This window comes from Rhamphochromis longiceps, linkage group LG10 (genome assembly GCF_057381845.1).
Source record: "Rhamphochromis longiceps isolate RC_006_pf linkage group LG10, R_longiceps_female_GT1.1, whole genome shotgun sequence".
NCBI lineage: Eukaryota > Metazoa > Chordata > Actinopteri > Cichliformes > Cichlidae > Rhamphochromis > Rhamphochromis longiceps.
In genome coordinates this window covers 6,498,803-6,521,000 of record NC_140566.1, presented here as the reverse complement: position 1 = coordinate 6,521,000, position 22,198 = coordinate 6,498,803, and the positions used below count along the sequence as shown (strand labels likewise).

The window sequence follows — 22,198 nt, the reverse complement described above, 5'->3', positions numbered from 1 at the left end:
TAACAAAACAGAGACTGGATACCTGTGTCCACGAAAAGCTCCTGTGCCAAACAGAAATTCTAATATGGTCTAATCAGCTCTATTTCATAAATGACTTCTTACCAAGCATAATCAGCCTTGAGGTGATGGGCAGGTTGCTCTCTGCTTCAAGGGACATCCTGGTAGATGTTTCCTGCTAGAAAAAGGACCAAGATATTTTATGTAACAAATAAAAAAATATAACAGGACAGCAAGCAACAGCATTAAACATAGAGCTGTATGAAAAAAGCTTACATCTGCTAAGACAAAGAGGGAGTCTTCATCTTCCTTGTAATACTTCATCATGAGAAGTATGGCTGCTGTGCCAACCTTGTTGTTGGCCAAAACTCCCTCACTTTCTATCTGCTGGATGAGTGTCCTTATACCAAGGTTCCATTTGAGCTTCTGGGTGGAGAAATAGTTAACAATCCTTCTGCCTTTGGTTATGAGGGCCTGACCTAAGCGCTCAAAGATATCGATGCCTGTGAGTTTGTAAAAGTGGTTCGAAAAACCTTTCCGAGTAAACAAGAATGACCACTGCTCCTGAATTTCAGCTACTGAAAGTGAGGGACAACTGTTGATAAGCTGCTGCTGAGAAATATATGTGAGGCACATGAAGTCATCCACATCAGGTCTCTCCACAGCTCCAGGTCCTTCTGAATTAAAAATTGTTAACAAGATGCGTTTCTTTTCCTCTAAAGAAGCTGGCGTTTCCCCCTCAGGAAGTTCAACTGGCTGCCAATTTATACAGCCATAGCTATCCACAAGGCATCTAACTTTTTTATGTGAGGTTGCATTACTGTTGGAACTGCAGTCTTCCTCATTCCTGGTTCTCTTTGTTTGACGAAGTCTATGTGTTGTATTATCTCGATTAACATGTTCAACTCTAGATTTGATGCTTCTTAGTAGTGAATAATGTCCACAACCCAGTCTTTCTCCCTTTTCAGTAAAATCTGCAAATGTTTGAGGGTATCTGTCTACAATGATCTTAGCAACCTCTTCACAAGATGCACGTTTAATGTTTCTGCAGTTAACTTGCATGGCCTCCACAACAATTCTAATCATACTTCTTTCCTCTGGATGACCTCTGTCTCCTCTTGTGATTGCATGCGACAGTTGGAGTGGAAATCATTCCCAAGCTCCAGAGTAATGGTGTCATTCAAATTCTTTGGTCTGCCATCTAAAAAAAAGAGAGATGGTGTTAGATTCAGTGTCTACTTTTGTTACAGCTGCAAAGATCCTGAAATTCCTCTATGATGCTCTGTACAGGGAGTGCAGAATTATTAGGCAAGTTGTATTTTTGAGGAATAATGTTATTATTGAACAACAACCATGTTCTCAATGAACCCAAAAAACTCATTAATATCAAAGCTGAAAGTTTTTGGAAGTAGTTTTTAGTTTGTTTTTAGTTTTAGCTATTTTAGGGGGATATCTGTGTGTGTAGGTGACTATTACTGTGCATAATTATTAGGCAACTTAACAAAAAACAAATATATACCCATTTCAATTATTTATTTTTACCAGTGAAACCAATATAACATCTCCACATTCACAAATATACATTTCTGACATTCAAAAACAAATCAGCGAACAATATAGCCACCTTTCTTTGCAAGGACACTCAAAAGCCTGCCATCCATGGATTCTGTCAGTGTTTTGATCTGTTCACCATCAACATTACGTGCAGCAGCAACCACAGCCTCCCAGACACTGTTCAGAGAGGTGTACTGTTTTCCCTCCTTGTAAATCTGACATTTGATGATTGACCACAGGTTCTCAATGGGGTTCAGATCAGGTGAACAAGGTGGCCATGTCATTAGTTTTTCTTCTTTTATACCCTTTCTTGCCAGCCACGCTGTGGAGTACTTGGACGCATGTGATGGAGCATTGTCCTGCATGAAAATCATTTTTTTCTTGAAGGATGCAGACTTCTTCCTGTACCACTGCTTGAAGAAGGTGTCTTCCAGAAACTGGCAGTAGGACTGGGAGTTGAGCTTGACTCCATCCTCAACCCGAAAAGGCCCCACAAGCTCATCTTTGATGATACCAGCCCAAACCAGTACTCCACCTCCACCTTGCTGGCGTCTGAGTCGGACTGGAGCTCTCTGCCCTTTACCAATCCAGCCACGTGGTGGTCGTCTTTCAGCCTTTCTTACCTTGGCCATGTCTCTGAGTATTGCACACCTTGTGCTTTTGGGCACTCCAGTGATGTTGCAGCTCTGAAATATGGCCAAACTGGTGGCAAGTGGCATCTTGGCAGCTGCACGCTTGACTTTTCTTAGTTCATGGGCAGTTATTTGGCGCCTTGGTTTTTCCACACGCTTCTTGCAACCCTGTTGACTATTTTGAATGAAACGCTTGATTGTTCGATGATTACGCTTCAGAAGCTTTGCAATTTTGAGACTGCTGCATCCCTCTGCAAGATATCTCACTATTTTTGACTTTTCTGAGCCTGTCAAGTCCTTCTTTTGACCCATTTTGCCAAAGGAAAGGACGTTGCCTAATAATTATGCACACCTGATATAGGGTGTTGATGTCATTAGACCACACCCCTTCTCATTACAGAGATGCACATCACCTAATATGCTTAATTGGTAAATGGTAAATGGCCTGTATTTATATAGTGCTTTACTAGTCCCTAAGGACCCCAAAGCGCTTTACATATCCAGTCATCCACCCATTCACACACACATTCACACACTGGTGATGGCACTGACACCCCAGGCTTTCGAGCCTTTACAGCTTGGAGTAAGACAACATGCATGAAGAGGATGATGTGGACAAAATACTCATTTGCCTAATAATTCTGCACTCCCTGTATAGTGCTGGTTGGCAAGAGCATTTTAGCCTGCATTTTTAAATGACACAAAGTCAACTGTCTTCTAATAGATTAACTGTGTCCTGTCCTTGTATTATGGCAAATCCCCCCATTTCTTGTTGCCTTGACTGCTGAACTGTCTACTATGTTCGGACACTTAAGTATTTAGAGCAGCCTTCAAATGGACATAATACTTTCCCCCCCATCTTTGATATGAAATCTGAGAGGGGCACAAAGAGTTGTGAAGTTTTGTGCAGCATACCCACATCCAGGAACTTGACAGCCGAGGTCACCGGTGAACTTATAAAACTCCTCCTTAGTGGTCTCCCTTCTTGTTCTTTGATTCCTAGGCATATGTGAATGAAGGCAGAAAATGTTCTGAAAGTGGCAGGACAGTTCTCAGTTCCACAAGAAAGCCTATAGTTAGCTACATGTTTGTGGCTTTTAACATGCAAACTGAACAATATATATTTGCGTTCACTGAAGCCACAAAATTTAGAAATACACATAGTTGCAAAAAGTTCAGTGACCAATTACCTTTCCAAAATTACATATGCAATGCAAAAAGTAAGAGTATTGTCAATAGGGACCAATTCCCAGTTTTTACCTGATGAAAATTATTCACAAAAGGCTTCAATAAACAGAAAATGTGTGCCAACAAGAGAGCAGTGCACAAAAATGAAAAGATATTTGAGCTCGACTCTTTAATGGGTTTAACATGACTTAGTCAGCACCCCGCAACGTACAGGTAGTACAAGCACACCTGAAAACACTGACCAGCTAACAGCTTTAAGCATTTGGGCGCAACCTCGGTAGTTCACCGATTCACCTGTTGCAAACGTCCAAGTTTCTATCAAGTCTCATATATCCATTGGCAACTATTACCTAACTAGTCTTTTGAGTCTCCACATTCATAAATATTGACATTTTGTCTTAGCATTTGAATGAAAATATCCTGGTAGGGTAGCTTGAAAGTCAAAACAAACAGTACTAAGAACGCATTTCTGACTTCTCTCGAATAAGTGAAAAAAACACTTATCTTCAGACTGATTAGCTGGAGTCAAACCAACTTTAATGTGTTCCATGTCAGTCCGTTTTAGGGAAAAAGTATTAAGTGGTTTCATTTAATTTTGAGATACTCCCGCATGGACGAGCAATTTGGAGTCTTGCAGAGTTATCACGAATAGCATACGATCTTCAGATATAATCCAATCAACCTTGCATATAACCCGATTGAACATCCAGTTACCTCTGACTACTTCTAAGTTGCACATGTTAACGGTCTATTCATCAATAGTTAATGGTCATGTTGTTCTCCTGATTTGCAGCTTTGTTTGAGTCTGAGTTGCGGTTTAAACGTGCAAAACTTGAGAAGCAGATCAATAGTTTCTTCTTGTTGTTATTTAATGGTGGTTGGCAACCAGCGAAAGGAGCATTAACCACCTCGAGCAATATTTTCTATCCCCATTGTTGTTTTGAAAGTGAATACCCGACGTGTACGTCAGGTGAAGGTGTGGTGTCGGCTATCGCACCTGTCGCATTACAAAGCTTTAAAAACGTAACAATCGCTTTAAAAACACAACCCAACGCGCTAAACATGAACAAACATAAACACCCGTGTTACAATATCACGTATATCCAGGACATCTCTTCTGAACAAAGACGAAGTCGTGCTACAAAGGAATTATTTGCTTAGGAGAGTGCATTTAATAGCAGTCTGGCCTGCCACAAAATGCACCACTAAAAATACAGTTTCTGCTTGTCCCAGAATTTATTCATTTTGAGAGTGAAGTTGTAGGACTGATGCTGGTTAGTTGTGTAGGTTTCATGGATGCGACACCTTAACTTGAGTAAAATGACGACCAGAGCATATTATTAGGTTAGTTCACTGTAGTTAGGCAGAGGTGTCTTAAAAAGTACCACCTTATACAAACCAAATGAAGGTCCAGTATAAGAAAGAATAAGAAGAGAAAAAAGGAACACCCTGCTAAATTAAGTCATTTTTAAACATTACTCTAAATGTAGCCACTAGTTTTTGTTGCTGGCCATACAAAAAATAAGTATACTTATAAGTATACTTCAATTATATTTCCCAAGTATACCTTACCTAGTACGTATACTAATAATGCTTCTTGGGACTATATTGGCCCCCGTTTTAGTACATAACAGTATTCTTGAAATTAACTTTTAGATGTACTTTTTGTTCACCAAAAATGTACTAGCATAATGTCATAATGTCTACAAGAGTATAATTAAATATACTCGACTCTATCAGAATACTAACCTTACAGTATTAATAATGTTTCACATTGTTTGAATAAACAAATACATTTATTAATATATGAGGTTCCATTGAGTTCAAGGAATTAAATTTTAGTGTGGCTGCAACTTACTCCTTAAGTTAAAAATGATGCTGTATATTGTAGTTTATATGTTATACTACTTTCACAGTGAATCGCATTTTATAGTAATACACTCTGAATGAGGATTTAAGTAATTACTCTTAGATCTACAGTGGAAAACAACAGAAATCCGGATGGTGTAATAGTATAATCTCAGTAACATCACCAATTAATACATTTGCTGTATTTTACAGCTGTTTCCATGAGTACGGTGAGTTACCGTAAAAATAATGTAATCTCATGGAATTTTCCCACAATTACATGAAAATTACAGTACTAAACTGCTAGCATCCTTTAGAGTTTTTTTACTGTTGATTTTGCAGTACTAAGCTATGGAAATTACTGCAAAGGCTAACAGTGCAGTGTATCAGGTAAAGATCCACAGCAATGACAATAATCTCTTGAGCTGACGCTTCTCCAGGTTTGCTCAACATATTCCATAACAAATGCTGGCACCATGAACATGCGGACTGATCCAGAGGGCGGAGGACGGTAGTCACGTGGCATTTTCAAAACACATCTTTCATCCTTCCGCACTGAGAAGCAAAACTTCCAGCTTATTTAGTTTTTCTAAGTAAAAATTGAGTTCAGCCTATTTAATATTTTTAATTAAACGCAATATTACATTTTACAGTGCAGAGTATCAGGCAAAGGCTAAAAGCATGAAAATCAAGATGAATTAGTATTGGCAACCCTGCGTTACTTCTTCAGAAAAGGTTTACATCCCTTCACACTTTTCCAAAGCAGTGCATGGTGATGACAGTAAAAAAAAAAGCAGAAGTTGTACAGCGTGCAATGTTTGGTAGCATATGCCCCAATGAGAATAATCAGTTTGACTTGTTAAAGAAAGGGGCTAAACTTTGCCATCATGATTTTGTTTGAGCCTGAATAAATTTATTGTTATCCTGCAGGATTTTGTTGCAATCTATAACATCTTTATACCCACAATGAAACATTCTCCTTCTTCACGTGTTAAGTGATGGTGAAACAAGGGAGATTTGCACGTTTTCTGCACAAATTCAACAGAGGAAAGACAGTTTCTGCTGCAGATATTTACAATTGTCAGAACTAGCACAGACTACATTAGTAGAAATGGCATTGTGGTCAGAGTGCTCTTTCAGTCATGATGTTACAGTGTGATGCATAAAGATTGATGGCTGAAAGATAGGTTTGGCTAGTTGGCATGCAGGGAATAACATGCCAGGGGCATCAATGGAAACACTTTTTTTCTTTTAAAAGCCTTTTCCATCACTGGTTTTTTACTAAGGTCAATGGTGCAGCAAAAGTATTTATATCCATTCAAACGAACCTGAACTATTAAAAAGGAAGAAGGCTAGGATACAGCCTTGTGGCTAAAATAAAGATACTAAAGTTGGTTATGCAGTGGCTCCTTGAATTACTTTTTCCAGATTCAATGTCAAGTTGGAGGTTTGTTTAATAGACACATTTACACTGTTAAAGCTGTGAGCTACATTGACACTGGAATGTGATAAATATTTAACATTTATTGGCATTCTCTTTAAATGTACTAATTACAATATTTCACCACTGATGACATTTCACTTCTAGGTGACGCCATCTTTTGATGCAAGTTGGTACCAGATAAAATGCCACTATTTGCTGTGGCTTTGAATGAGATAATTCGTTTTCAGTTTCAAAATTACACAGCAGTTGTCTTTGCATCCTGTGCATGGCATGAGTTCATTTTGGAAGCCTGTAAATTATTTAAATATTCAACATTTGAAACTATGTTTATCAATCAAATAGTATGTTGATGCTAATCGTGTTTGAAAGATTTGTAGGTAGGATATGAAAACTCACCCAAACAAAAAACTTTATCTATTGTTTATCACTAAATTGCTTACTTGCTTATACCATAAGATACTGTATTTTTATGCCATCTCATACAATACCAAACATAATATTTTTCTGCATCAATGATACAGGAAAGAAGGCTTGATCTTAGAGGGGGCAAAGCAGTGCATTTAAATTTCATGTAAATGTAAAGGCATTGCTTTACCATCGTTCCTTTGGAACAAAGGTAAAGCAAGAAATAGTGCTATGAATGATTTGTGTAATCATTCTGGGGACAATGAAAATTGTATTATACTTAGAACATTTTGTAAGTTGGATTTTATGTTAATACATGCTGTTCGTCTTGCCACCTCTGACAAGAAGAAGCTGAGAGTGAGAACAAGAGTGCACAAACCTGTTCTTTTATTCATACAGTCTACATACAGAAGGAATGCTTGCTGTTTATTAGACAGCACTCTTCAGTCCCCTGCAGCTTTTTGACAGTACTGAATAAATGTTGTTTTTCTTAGGCTGCTTAACATACAGCAGGGAGAGCTGAACTTCATTAATAAAAAAAAATACATAAAAATCAAACCTGAATTTTACCATAGTTGCAGGATGTAGACAGTTATTGGCTGTCAGGATCTGACTTTGACTGGATGTTATTGGCAGTTACCAGAAACTTTGCAAAAGTTTTTGCGGTGTATTCGCAGGCTAATAGAATCATGCCTGACAAACCTGAGATTTTATATAGAACACCAGCCCCATCTTCTGTCTCTGCCAGGAAAAGGCAATGTTATATATGTTCATCACATCAATACCAACAAAACTGTCAGGGAATGTAGTAGAAAAAATGGGTGTTAGTTTGGTGTCAGGTTGGTTTGAATATTTATACGACTGAACAATAGCATATCATTTCATGAAGGCTGTAAATTGACTGAGAATGATATGTTTACATGCAACATTATCTGAACTGATAGAAAGCTGATTTATTGCGTGGCAATGATGACTGTGCCACACTTCCAAGTAATTTTAATGATCACTGAACAGCTAGGATAGATATGCATATAATATAAGGATTTGATAACAACTGGTTGCAATTCCTGAAAATAGCAGTGCATGTGACTGCATTAGACTCAAGTCTATAATCAGAACTGTAATAAATATTAAAACTGTTATGAGATGAAATAACCAATCCTGGACAACAGAAGGCTGGATGAACATTGCCTGTAATATTCAAATGACAGGGTCAGAATTCACTGTAAAAACATTAAAGGATGGATCCATTATATCTTGTGCTAAAGCGTCAGGCTGCTGCTGGTGGTATAATGACATTTGTATTGGCACTGTTTGGGCTCTTTTGTACCAATTAAGTATTGTCCATCCCTTTATGACCATAGTGTAACCATCTTCTAATGAGTGTTTCCAGCAGAATAATGTCACATAGCTCAAATAATCTCAGTCGCCTGATCTCAGTGCATCTTTGGTTTATGGTTGAAGGGGAAATTTGCAACATGGATGCATAGCCGACAAATGAGCTTCCAGGTAATGAGTTTCTTTATTTACTCGTAGATATGCGTCACTATTAATTACTCTTTTCTTTTATGTTACTGTAAGCACTGGTTGTGTACGCTGCCTCAAAAAAACTAAGTAAAGTTTACTTAAGATAACTAAGTAAGAACAACTTATTCATTTCAAATACACAGTACTAAGAATAATCTGATGATTCTCGGGGCACAATATAAATTTTTTACCCACAGACAAACATTTCAAGTTTGAGTAAATTAAAAAACTATTTGTGGTAACTTACTTTTTAAAAAAATCACATTATGTTTTGTCATCCTTGACATTTCTAATACAACACCTATATTCATATAACACTGTATGCAAGTATAATTCAAAAAGAATAATTAACAGCACTTCTTGTAAAATTAAATCAGACCAACTTTTATTTTAAAATGCAAAAAAGTATATCAGCCAACATACTGGACACTGTTCTGCTTAACAACAAACAATTATATTACCATCACTGTTATAATGTTACAATGAAACTAAGTCTCAGATTTAATTATTCTGAAACTAAGTTTTGGCTTCCTTTAACATTGCATTGCAAGTTACATTACGTATATAATCAAAATAAAATTACATTTCTTTTGCATTCAAACACAGAAGCTTGGTGTGTTGTAATAATTTAAGGATGGCTTGTTTCCAATCGTGGCACTACTGCGTGAATGACTGTCATGGATTTAGGTGATCCAAATGTAAGTGCAGAAGAAAGTTCCTTAAGTACATTGGCAGTGGATGTAGGTTGGAGATGCAATGACCTGCAGGTGACTGACCAACCATCTGTGACGGAGGACCCATCTCTCCTGGTGACCTGCAAGGAAACAATTATATATATATTTTTTGCTTTCATGAAACATTTTTTCTGCATTTGCTATAGACCAGACCCTAATTTAGACAATCACAGGCTCCCTCCCACCCTGGAGAGGTCACATTAAATGTCCCGTTTGTCAGTCTGGATAGCCCTGACCACCACCCGACACACATTAATGTCATGAAAGCATATTTTTAAAATGGACTATGCAAACATGGCCAATAACTTTTCATTCTGATAATCTGCAGAATAATTTGGGCACAAAACAAAATTCACTGTTCAAAAACTTCACTATATACTGTGCAGACAGGTGGACCCTCTAAACTAAGTTTGTGGGATATGATCTTTCAAGAAATGCAGACCAAACTATCATTGTTTGTATTTACTTACATAGCATGTCTTGTAGAATTAACTGGAGTCATCAGCAACAGCATAGAGCAGTCATATCTCAAGTCTAATAACAGAAAACAAGAAAAGATCAGTAAAGAAACAATTTTCCCAAACCAAAGCACAAATGAAACAATAAGTAAAAACAGGTTGATCTAAAGCAGGGGTAGGCAACCTTTCTGATGGCGAGTGCCATTTAAAATTTCCTCAGAAGTCAGTGTGCCATATGATTCATTTGCAATAAATTTAATAACACTCTATATGAACAGTTACACAATATATATAACCACTTTATAGTAGGGCTGCTCAATTAATCGAATTTTAATCACGATTACAATCTGGGCTTTCAACGATCATTAAAAATGACTGAGCTGATTATTAGCCCCTCCCTCATGCTTTACTCTCGCGCTGCTCCGTGTGGTAAATCAAGCGCACCGCTCTCCATTTCGAACATGCGTCACAACAATTAAGAGGACCCGAGGGAAGCTCGGCAAGCTAAGATGAAGTTATTTGGAGAGGAGAGTGACTGCCGTTGGTTGAAAAGAGGTAAAAAAAAAAAACTTCAGTGGTGTGGAAACATTAAGGGTTGGCGGAGTTAGACGTGGATCAAGTAGACAGTGTGTAAACTTTGCTACGATGTAGTAGCTGCACCACAGAGCAACACTGCAAAGTTCACTAAACATAGATGTTTACATTTTTCATTTATTTCTTATATTGCAAACATTTGCACTGTTTTCAGTATTTGCACACTATTTTATATTATTTTTTAAAGTCATTATTCAATACATTGTTATTGTTAACCCTTTAAAGCCGGTCAGAGCAGCACACTCCGTTTTGTGTAACTATTTTTAAATCCCTGTAGAACCTGAACCGCGTAAGCTAGCGCAATAATTTGTTTTGCATACCGGAGGAGTTGTACTTACATCTTGTGCCATCAGCTTGTCCTCGGTCACGGTTTCCTTCCACATATAGCTTTGCAAAAATTGCATAAAAAGCACTTGCAGGAACAAAAACATAATATTCCAGAAACACGCTTTGCCGATCCATCAGCTGTTCTTAACACTTCCCACTTTGAAAAAGACGTCAACGCGAACTATCGCATTTCCTGCCCGAAACCGGAAGTGATGTCATTTTCGCGGAAAATGTAGTTTTTTACTTGTAGGCCTTAAAAGCCTATACTAGTGTTTTTATAAGTCATGTTTGACTTTTCTGAATAGTTGCTGGGATGCTTAGAACTTGAATTGCACAGCTGGAAATAGTTTGATGCACGTGCTGTTTTCTTTGCAAATTTGCATCATAGGATTGTTTTTTTGTTTTTCCTGCAGTATATAAAAATTGCTGTATCTCTAAAATAAAACTATGAAGACACTCAAAATAAATTTCCTGTTGTTGTAAACTATTTTTTGCAACTTTTTTGTATTTAAAGTTTTGAGGGATAAACCTCTTAAATTTCTCCAAGTAGAAATATATGTAAAAAAACAAAAAAACAAAAATGATTTTCAATTTTTTTGTAGTTCATTGCACTTGTTTGCAATTAATGTAGTTACTATGGACTTAATGCATACATATTATTAAAATATGGGCTATAACAGTTGTATTGATGTATAGCAACTTGAAATGCTCCCACAAATGGCAATAAAGCATGTAAAAAAAATAATATAAGCTCTGGTGGACTTGGTTCTATGGTATGTCTTAAAGGGTTAAGATAAGATAAGATAAGATAAGATAAGATAAGATAACCTTTATTAGTCCCACACGTGGGAAATTTGTTTTGTCACAGCAGGAAGTGGACAGTGCAAAAGTTATGAGGCAAAAATTAGAATACAATAAGAATAAATACAGTACACAACTGTACAGAATAGAATAAAATAAAATACTATATACAGTAGAATAAAATAAAATAAATAAATATTGTCAAATAATCGTGATCTCAATTTCAGTGAAAATAATCGTGATTATCATTTTTGCCATAATCGAGCAGCCCTACTTTATAGAATTATATTGGTTTGCAGATGTTGGCAGCTACCAGCGAATAGTTATCAGCTATTTTGAAACAAAATAGACACTTTTTATCCATAACAAGAACTCCATAACAGCAGATCAACTGTACAACGGAAAATACAAATGCTATTTATGGTCTCCTCACAACAATAATAAGAAAAATAAACTAAGCCAATATGGCATGTCTGTTAATACAGAGACACACATGTTAATGTGATCTTTGGTCCGTGTATTTCCGTGGTGCTGATGCTGTGCTGAGCGGAAAGCTCCTGAAGCTTTTGAAGTGTCAGAATGTGGAAAGCTAACAACGTCCCTCTCACCAGTAGGCTAAGTTATTTTTAGCCAATTACAAGTTGAATCTGGTAGTTGGGGTCGTTAGCTAAGATACCGTCATTAAGAAGAGGAACAACTAATGTGTGTATGCAAGCTGATTTGCGATGTGCACCGCTGGTGCGGCCATTTATTTTTTGATGCACCTTCTCAGATTAATTCACTGCATGTCGTGCCCAGGGCTGGACTGGGACAAAAAAACAGCCCGGGCATTTTGACCAAGGACCTTCCCACCAGGTATTAAAGCCATAAAGCCTTTGAATGAAAACAAACACTGTTGTGACAGTGATGTACAATCTTGTTGGTATATGTATGATTTCTATACATTTTATGTCAGGTAAAAACTTTGGTTGTAAGCTTCAGATAATTATTTAATAACAGCCAGACATTTTAAATAAGAATAAGAAAGTATTTCTTTGTGCCCCCCTTTCCCTGTTAATGCCCCACCTGGCCCCCCTGGCAGAACTTTGCTAGATCCACCCCTGCACAGTTACCAGCCGTCAGCTACATAGAAATGATGTTATTTGTCTCTCAGAAACAGTTCATAACTTCCCTCCAACTCATTCATGTCACCTAAAAGGTAAACCTGTTTCTCCATCACCTGTTCAGCTCTGATGATTCAGTAAGGACATCTCCTGGTTTCATCTTCATGTTTCCCTCTCACCAGATATACAAACCGATATCATGACCAGCAGCTTTACAGCTGTGGCTCCAGCAAACATCAGCTGATACTAGAAATTAATATTAAATAAATTCTAACAACAGCTGATCAAGCTTAAACATGCTGCTGTTGTTTAGCGTGACATGTGGCGCAAAGTGGGTGATGTTAAGGGTTCAATATTGAGGAAGGGTACAAGAGGTGATCGAAGAATAACCACACTGATCCGGCCGGGTGAAGTCAAACGATGATTTTAATGAATACACGCGTGGGAAGACAACTCTGTACGCAGACAGCAATTGATCTTCGACTTAATCAAAGCATACACAGATTTTTATAGCATCAGGGTTTGATTTACTGACGCCCCTTCGTGCGTCACCGACAGAATATATGCACATACGTCAAATCAACCACAATGACTTTTAACACAGTTCGAAAGAACATCGTCTTCTATTTTCATGGCCGGTACTTCCTGTCTACCTTTCAGTTCTTGTCTTGAAGTGAATTGTTCCTCTTTTACAAAGACACTTTTCGCAGTTACAACCAGACATGACTAACCTCTTTCCTATAAATACATCTAACTCATGTGTGTGTGTGTGTGTATGTCACGACCTCACTCAGCCTCTATGTCACCTCTCACTTACTGTCTTGTCCTTAAATGCTCTTTCTCAATTCACCTGTTGCACTTCTGACCTTTCACCAGAACAGAGGCTCATCCTAACTGAGACTATGTATATGTCATCTACTAAATAAATGTTTTAATCAAGAGCCTCTACCAAAAGCTTAGTAAAAGACAATTTACTAAGTAATTCACCTAGTAATTCAAATAGCCTCGTCTAGCCTGCTTCTCAGAATACTTAGACTCTGCTTTCACTTCTGCAAACTCTCCTGCAACTTCCTGTCAGCCTGCTGCACTTAGTCTTTCTAAAAGACACACTGTTTAAACCTCTGAATACAATACCAATGCTGCAAATTCTATTATTAATGCAATGGTAATGATGATTATTTAACAATAGCAGTAAAATAATTTCCCTGCTCCACAGTGATAAACAAACAAGAGAGAAAAGCCGATCAGCTGATCATTGATCAGTTTCATTATTAAACTAGCAACAGGAGAGGGAGGGGAGAGAATGAGAGGAGAAGAAAAGGCAGTTGTGCAGTGTAATGACAGAATAACTCCACATTTGTGTCTTTTTCCATCCTAGCTTAAGTCCGGGACAAACTGCGTCCCTTCTCAGCTCAACACGAAACGCGTAATAATTTCTCTGAATGCGGGACGATTTGGTCTTTTTACGGGACGGTTGACAACTCTACTAACTAACCTTATGAATAAAATAAAGTTCACTATCAGTAACATCAAAGCACCCACCCAGCTGTATAGAAACTCTGTCATGCTAGTTAGTACGCAGCACAAATTATTGTAACTGACTGTAAAAATTTAGCACAACAAAAATAAACTCCACCTAAACTGGGTTTATATCTGACCCAGATAGACTGCAGGTCATAACTTCTTGCCTGAAGTTCAGTTCACCTGACAGTCGGACCGGTGGCTGCCTCGGGTCTCTGCTCCTCCTGCCTCCCCTTTCCCTGAGCCACCTGCTGGCCTCTATGGAAGCTCCGCCATAGCCAACACCAAACAACTGAGTTATTTTTACACACCGGCCAGCATCTGGCCAATCCACCACCTTTCATTGTTTATACCGTTACAAAAAAAAAAGAAGAAAATTATCGGGCCACCGAGCATGCCCGATGGCTAGCCCAGCTATGGTCGTGCCATCAGTTAACCCTTCGCGTGCTAACTGTGGCACGCGTGCCTAGGGTTGCCAACCCCTGATCTAAAGTATGATTAAAGTTTAGCGTGATTAATATAAATGACACTGATGATTACTAATATATTGGAAAACCAAAATACTTACCACTCAGTTGATGTCTTTCTGTCCAACAGTTTCTTTTCTAGACTTTTAAGAGTTTGATGTAATGTGGGGAGTGCTGGTCTCGAGCCTCAAAGACAGTAAGAAGCAAGCAGAGAAAGAAAAAACACAAAATTAGAAGCTGATTTGATCCTTAATGGCTATGCAGCCATTAAAACTTACAACACAGAAGGTCAATGTAGACCTTATACAACCAAATTAGACTAGCACATATGGTATTAAAAACACCATCTACTACTGTGTCTGAATGTGTGGTCCTGGCACTGTCAGTTTAGGCCTGAAGAGATATGTGTTTAAAAAAAGACCACCTAATTTAAATGTGTTTGTTAAAGGCTAACGTCCCATATAAACAGACTCTAATAAGCGCAATGACCAGATAAAGCATGTGGCAGTGTTTATATGTAACATAGGCTACCGCAAAATATTGCAGATTATTTCATTTTAGAAAAATTTAATTTATTTGTTTAGAAGGATAAGCTAAATTACTTTATTTTCAACTACAAAGCCAACCTAGACTTTAACCACTGAACAGGCCACTAATCTAGTTCACAGCTTCGGACTTTCACAACAAAACTTGTGTCTAAACACAATTTTTAATAAAACAAATACTACTACTGGTGGCGGCTGTAGCTCAGGAGGTAGAGCAGGTCATCTACTGATCGGAGGGTTAGTGGTTCGTCCCTGACTCCTCCAGTCTGCATGCCAAGTATCCTTGGGCAAGATACTAACCTAAATTGCTAAATTGGAGTATGTGTATGAATGGTAGTTAGGAAGCACTAAGAACCTTAGAAGACAGTGCTTGTGTGATTGGGTAGAGCGTGCTTTGAGTACATATAAGAATCAGTCCATTTACTAAGAGCACTATTATTATTAAAGTGTAATTAAACAGAAATATTGGTTAAATGTAAAAACAGTTTGGATGCTTATGTTACTAAAAAAGGCTAGATTTGACATTAACAGCTGCCACAGATTTTCAAAAGCTGCCAAAAAACATAAGAATAAATGCAGGGGTAGGGCTGCTCAATTAATCGAATTTTCATCTAAATTACGACCTGGGCTTTCAACGATCATTATAAATGACTGAGCCGATTATTAGCACCTCCCTCGTACTTTACTCTCGCGTTGCTCCATGTGGCAAATCGAGCGCACCTCTCTGCGTTTCGAACACGCCTCACAAAAATTAAGAGGACCCGAGGGAAGCTCGGAAAGCTAAGCAGAAGTTATTTGGGGAGAAGAGAATAATGGCTGCTGAAGAAAGAATGCCGTTGGTTGAAAAGAGAGGTAAAAGAGCTTCAGTGGTGTGGAAACATTATGGGTTCGCAGAGTCAGACGGGGATCAAGTAGACATAATGTGTAAACTTTGCTACGGTGTTGTAGCTGCACCACAGAGCAACACTACAAATTTATTCAATCATTTGAAGACCGCTCACAAAGTGACATACAATCAAACAATGAAGGAGCATAGAGAAAAACTCTCGACAACACCTGCTTCTTCCTCACAGACCTCCATTCACGCACGCTACCCTGTCCAATGCGACTAAATATCCCACCAGCTCCCAGAGACACAAGGAGATAACAAACGCGGTAACGTTTTTCCTCGCCAAAGACCACTGCTCATTTCATTTATTTTTTATATTGCAAACATTTGCACTGTTATCAGTATTTGCACACTATTTTATGACAATCTTTAAAGCCATTATTCAATACATTGTTATTGTTAAATAAATATCATCAAATAATCAAAATCTCAATTTCAGTGAAAATAATCGTGATTATCATTTTTTCCATAATCGAGCAGCCCTATGCAGGGGTAACAAATATTCAGTTCATATGTTCTAAAAGTTCATATGCATTGAAAGCATGCCCCCACCCCTAACAGCTGCATCAGGTTTCATGCAATAATTCACTTTTCTATTTCAAACCAATAACAGTAAATTTCACTGAGAATATGTTGTGTAAGGGTTTTAAAGCTGTGGGTTAATTTTTAAGTAACATGAGCTGAGGCAGCAGCATGCACACAGATATTCGGTGATATGAAAAGCTAACATTGGCAAACTGGACAGTAATATTTTTAATTAAGCACACTTTAACTAAAAACACGCATTTCTATTGCTGTAGATAAGATATTTCTTATACTTCTTACTTTTGGGGATAAAATTATATCAGTAGAATAGCAATGATGACAATGTGAACTAACACAGAAGTATGTGCTTACAGTAAAAGGAATGGACAGATAATGTCTTATTTTGTTCATTTTTTGAACATGTTAAGATGCAAGAAAGAAAAACGCAAACAATTAAAAGGAAAGAAAAGAAAAGAAAAAGAATAATCATAGTGAATAACTTATCATGTGCTCTCTGTGTGTACCCTTACTCTGCTTCTTTCCCTAATATACCTGGGATAGGTTTCAGCCCTTCCTTTGACTGTGAGAAGGATAAGTGGAAGAGAATGGATGGATGGAATAACTTACACTAACATGTCCAGGAGTAGCAAGAAGCACAAGGTTATTTAATCCGATCCCCTTCCAATTATTTAACATCTAATAAGCATCACTTCTTCTTTTCATCATCAGTGTTTATGGCCTATCCTGTTCGAAATCCTTCATTATGATTTGTTGCTGTCATACTATTGTGAGTGCTAAAGGCCCTAACTTAATAACTGATATCAAGACACAACCTGATATCATGGCAAAGCATGTAATAGACACACCAGTCCACTGTGTAAATACTGTGTAATCCACATGTGAAATTATCTCCCGTGGGAGGAGATAATATACTTAAAGCCAAGAAGTCACTAGTTAGCAAGAAAGTTATGGAGTACATTTCAGGGTCTGTAATTGCCAGAAATGATTAAGCTAGCAGCTAATATGCATTTATATGTCAATGTGTGAATAATGTGTTTTTAAACACTTTCCTGTAATTATTTTCGTGGTGGCTTGAAATAAAACATCTCCCTCTGCTGGTACCACTTCACGTTTTGGTGAGACAAAGCGTGAAATGGACACGGTCTACTACATGTTTTGCTGCAATACTGGGCTGCAAGACATCATAAAATTTCACAGAAATAAAAGAAAACAAGACAAATATGCCATTAATTAGATCCTAGCAGCAGGAAGGTTGGCTCTCTAAATATTACATTCTGACTTTCACACACCCAATGGCCTCCCTACCATGTCAGCCTGGAGGCAGAAGCTCTTCCACTGCAGCTTGCCATTTTCCATACCTGAAATCACCCACACAAGGCATTTGTACACCCCCCATTGTTCACCATTATGGTTAAAGGAAGTGGAGTTAACTGAGGTTCAGCATTATCAGCCTACATGCCATAGGTGGCTGTGAGTCTATCAGCCTTGAAAGGAAAGGCTTAATAACAGTCTCATTAAGAGCATAGCCCATTACTGATAAGGGTCCACTTTAGATGCACTAATTAAAAGCAAAGGGGGGTGGCAGAGTGGGTAAATTGGACACAGTCAGTGAAACTTTAAGTTTCATGGTGAAAGTCTTTCTCTGTACCTTGACGCACCTCATCAAGGTGCTATAGACATACCTTACCACTGCTGCCAAATGATAATACGTGTGTATCAAAAACGCTGTGGTATCTGTGGGAATGCATTTTTAAAACTGAACTTGAATGTAGTTGCCCACTTGATGGCAGAAGTGTTCTACTATATTTCACATATAGGTCTTTGCCACTGTCTGTCTGTGCAGGGAGAAGAAGAACTCAGGGAAGTAGGAAGACACAGGAAATCAGTCGTGGATGTCATGAGTATCACAGCGGTGTGCAGACTGATATATACTCTTGCCTGTTTTGTGTGTGTCAAATAAGTTGATTGCGTAGGAAGACAATGAAGTGTTTCTGCTGGGATTTCATGATAAGATGTTAGAAAACTGTAGAAGCAGCGATCCAGTTTTGCCTCTTTTTTTTTTAAGAGAGAATCTCTCTAATGTATGTGCTGGTGTTTTAATGATATCAAATATTAGTCTTTGATTAAGGTTTAAGGTACCATAAGTCGATAATGCTAATGCTACTTTTAAAATGAATTTTACAGCAAATACATTACAGACCTGATTGCAGGCAACAGTGGGGCTTGGCAGAGCTAAAAGTATTCCTCCATTACCAGAAGCCTCAGGTAATCTGTGTCAACCGTTAAAAGCATTTTGATCACAGAGCAGTCCCCATTTAGACCTCTGTGAAAAGACAGGAGGAAATTATTAGCCTTATAGAAACTGTGTAGCCCACCAAATTCGTTTTCTGCTCCTGGCAGCATTTTGCTGAGACACTTCAAACTTCCTCTTTGTTGTTTCACAAACAAACAAACAAAAAACCCTACATCAGTGGATTTTATGCTATGGGATACAACAGTTCTGAAATTACTTTCATCCTTGAAAAGGGGGAGAATAAGTGACAGTCAGGAAATACTGCGCTTGGCAGCCCATGTGCACGTGGCTTGCCGTCCTACTTAGAAACAAACATGCATGCCTAATAGAATGGCTCGAGCAAGCAGAAAATAAATTTCCTGCTCTATAACACTTCAGTTATCTTTGGTTTCATCCCTGTTCATTTCAGTGCTGATGCTAGTTCAGTCATCGATGGTAAGGGCAAGGACTGCTCATACACAAACCATTTCTCTTCTGTGAAGAATTGATTTAATGACAACATACAGTGGCCGCAATCAATGGAGCAAAGGAAAAGGTATATTATGAAGAAAGGAAGACGAATAATGGAGGATCACAGAGCCATTTCCATCACTTTAACTAGCATCCTTTTCCAACAGAACAAACCAGTTTCTAAACTCGAAGTATATAATCATTGACCCACTCCCTTCCCACAACCCAGTAGAGTTATATCTAGGATCATAGCATGCAGTACTAGATAATTTTACTTTAAATCCCATCTGTTTCTTCCTCTCCTATATGAGTTCACATCCACTTATCGTTCATTTGATTAGATGTCTCATCAAACTGAAAGAGCATATTTTTTTCTCAGTCACAGCAATCATGACATTGCTTTGGTGCTACAAAAGGTTTCAGAGGCTTTTATGATAATGAGTATCACTATTCAGGGCTTTTTACACTTGTCCTACATATAATGACTTCTGTTCTTGTGCCCTGTACTGCGATGATTATTTTCACATAATATTGTTTGTTTTAGCCCTTTTTATTCAGTATAAAATAATCTTCCTGCATTATAAAGTTCCAGTGCAGTGCAATGGAAATCAAATGCTTGTGAATTTGTTCAGACACAAGAAATCAGCGGTAGATGTCATGAGTATCACCATGCTTCTTTGCTAAAGCAGCAACCAAGCCCCAGACAGTCACACCATCACCACCATGTTGGACTGTTGGTATAAAGGTTTGCCTTAGAACTCTTCCATGGATGCCATTTTTGCCCAGTCTCCTTCTTCATTTTGTGATCTGTACCAGTACCACCTTTCTGCTCTCAGCTAACATCAGCTTTATTGATGCTAGCTGCATCATTAGTGATGCTTACTGAATAATAATGATTATTTAGTGAGCACTTTTTAAAAGCCCCCCTGCAAAGAGGATCACATGCGACAAATCAAACCCCCTTCATAAAAACATCGGATCTGAAAGAAGTGTCATGGGTTGTGGTGCGTAGGAGACTCAAATGTAAACAAGTAAACTAATAAATAAATCTTGTATAAGGTGGTGCAATGTCCAGTAAATACAGATTTCCACTAATGCTTGTACTAGAACCAGTGCAAGGCAAACAAACCAGTTCAGACTGATGAAGATGTATTCATGTACAGCATGCGTAAAATTACAGTAACAGGCCGGCTGTAAAAGAAAAACTGACTTAACAATGTACATATAGGTATAAATTGTAAGGCTTGTCTTGTTTAAAAGAAAATGTGGAGAATATGGATAAGGGTGTATGTAAGACATACATGCAGTCTCGCCATGATGTAGCAAACACAATGACATTTTTTAAAGTATAGATGCTTGTGTAGGTTTTGAAGAGACTGAATGATTCCTAACTATATGTCTAGGAAAATACATGGGAGGGCACTTAGCGGTTTAGATTTGCACAAACCATGAAGTCTCCAAAAAAATATTGTTGCCAGCGCACTTCATGAGCCAGCACACTTTTTAACCATAAAGTGATATTGTTATAAACCCCCTCACATATGGAAGATCACATTGTCAGAAGAACATAATGATACAACTTAACTTAAATCCCTAAGAATCACATTAATAAAGACAAAGGTTGATGCGTTTAAATGACTTGGTTTTGCAGTTCAGTGCAGTGGAGTTAACTAAATACATCAAATGGGGTGGCTGTAGCTCAGGCGGTAGAGCAGGTCATCTACTGATTGGAAGGTTGGTGGTTCGATTCCTGGCTTCCCCTAGTATGCATACCAAATATCCTTAGATACTAACCCCAAATTGCTCTCCAATGCATCCATCGTAGTGCGTGTGTGTGAATGTTACTTAGAAAGCACCTAGAAAAATGTGCTTGGGTGAATGCACAAGTTGTGTAAAGCCCTTTGAGTGCTCAGAAGAGTAGAAGAAAAGAAAGAACCAGTCCATTTACCAGCAAAGTCAGCTACTTTTGCTGACTATTACAACTTGCACCCAGAGTGCAAGTGTTTTAGAATAAATATTTGTTAGATTAAAACTGATCCCTGTTAAAAAATAAAAGAATAAATAAAAATTACTGCTATGAGCGGTGGACTAGCATAGCTATTGCGCAGTTTGCAGTGATGATGCGCTCCACTTGGAAATAACAGTCAGTAACCACAGGTATCGTAAAATCATCCTGAACCTGAAGATAGCATTATGAGATGCTATCCTTATTTCCAGTTTCCCTGTTTTCTTTTCTGTTCATTACTTTCAGTGAAAGATGTCACTTTTATTTTCTCTCTCTCTCTATTATAAAATCATAGCATCATGGATTATACCATGAAGTATCAGTACAGGTTTAAGACTTATTACTGTACTCGGGCGCTGGTTTAGCTCACTGGAATGAGCAGGTGACCATATGCCTCACGGCTGAGAACGTTCGAACCGCGGTCCTTTGCCACATGTCTTGGTTTCCACCACTTTCCTGTAAGTCTTCATTGTCCCTGTCAAAAGTTAAAAAAAAGCCATAAAGAGGCCCCCCCAAAAGGACTTATTAGTGTTTGTGTTACATATGCTTCTCTGTGAATTTCCTCATATTTTTCAGTGGTGGAGCTAGTATGTGATTTATAGAAGGAAAACAGCTAAATTCAACTTTTCATATACAAATGAAAAGTCAAAACAATGTATTCTAGTGCTACTGTTTCTTTTTAAAGAGTGAGCATGACTATGGAATGACTGCAGCGCCTCCTTGTCTGCCTCCTTGTCTGTTAACAAGTTGAAAATTAATGACTTCCGTTTGCCAATCGCTTACTATGTGTAATGAACCTTAATGTGAGCTCTCACACTTTCCTCTTAGTGAGATTGTGATGTATGGAAAATTGATAGTTGTATGATTATG

At 38.0% G+C, this 22,198-nt stretch overlaps 2 protein-coding genes across 2 annotated transcripts in view; one reads left to right on the top strand and one right to left on the bottom strand.

Annotated features, from left to right (window-relative positions):
• Window positions 1–22,198, top strand: part of ntm (neurotrimin) — a 482,200-nt gene that overhangs the window by 261,057 nt on the left and 198,945 nt on the right. The gene's annotated exons all lie outside the window — the stretch shown is intronic.
• Window positions 1–22,198, bottom strand: part of LOC146660224 (uncharacterized) — a 32,892-nt gene that overhangs the window by 2,158 nt on the left and 8,536 nt on the right. The window contains exons 2-3 of the mRNA XM_085421596.1: window positions 274–1,114; window positions 103–172 (exon numbers count right to left, since the gene is read on the bottom strand). Of these exons, the coding sequence (XP_085277722.1) occupies window positions 103–172; window positions 274–1,114 (911 nt within the window). The remainder of the gene's footprint in view (window positions 1–102; window positions 173–273; window positions 1,115–22,198) is intronic.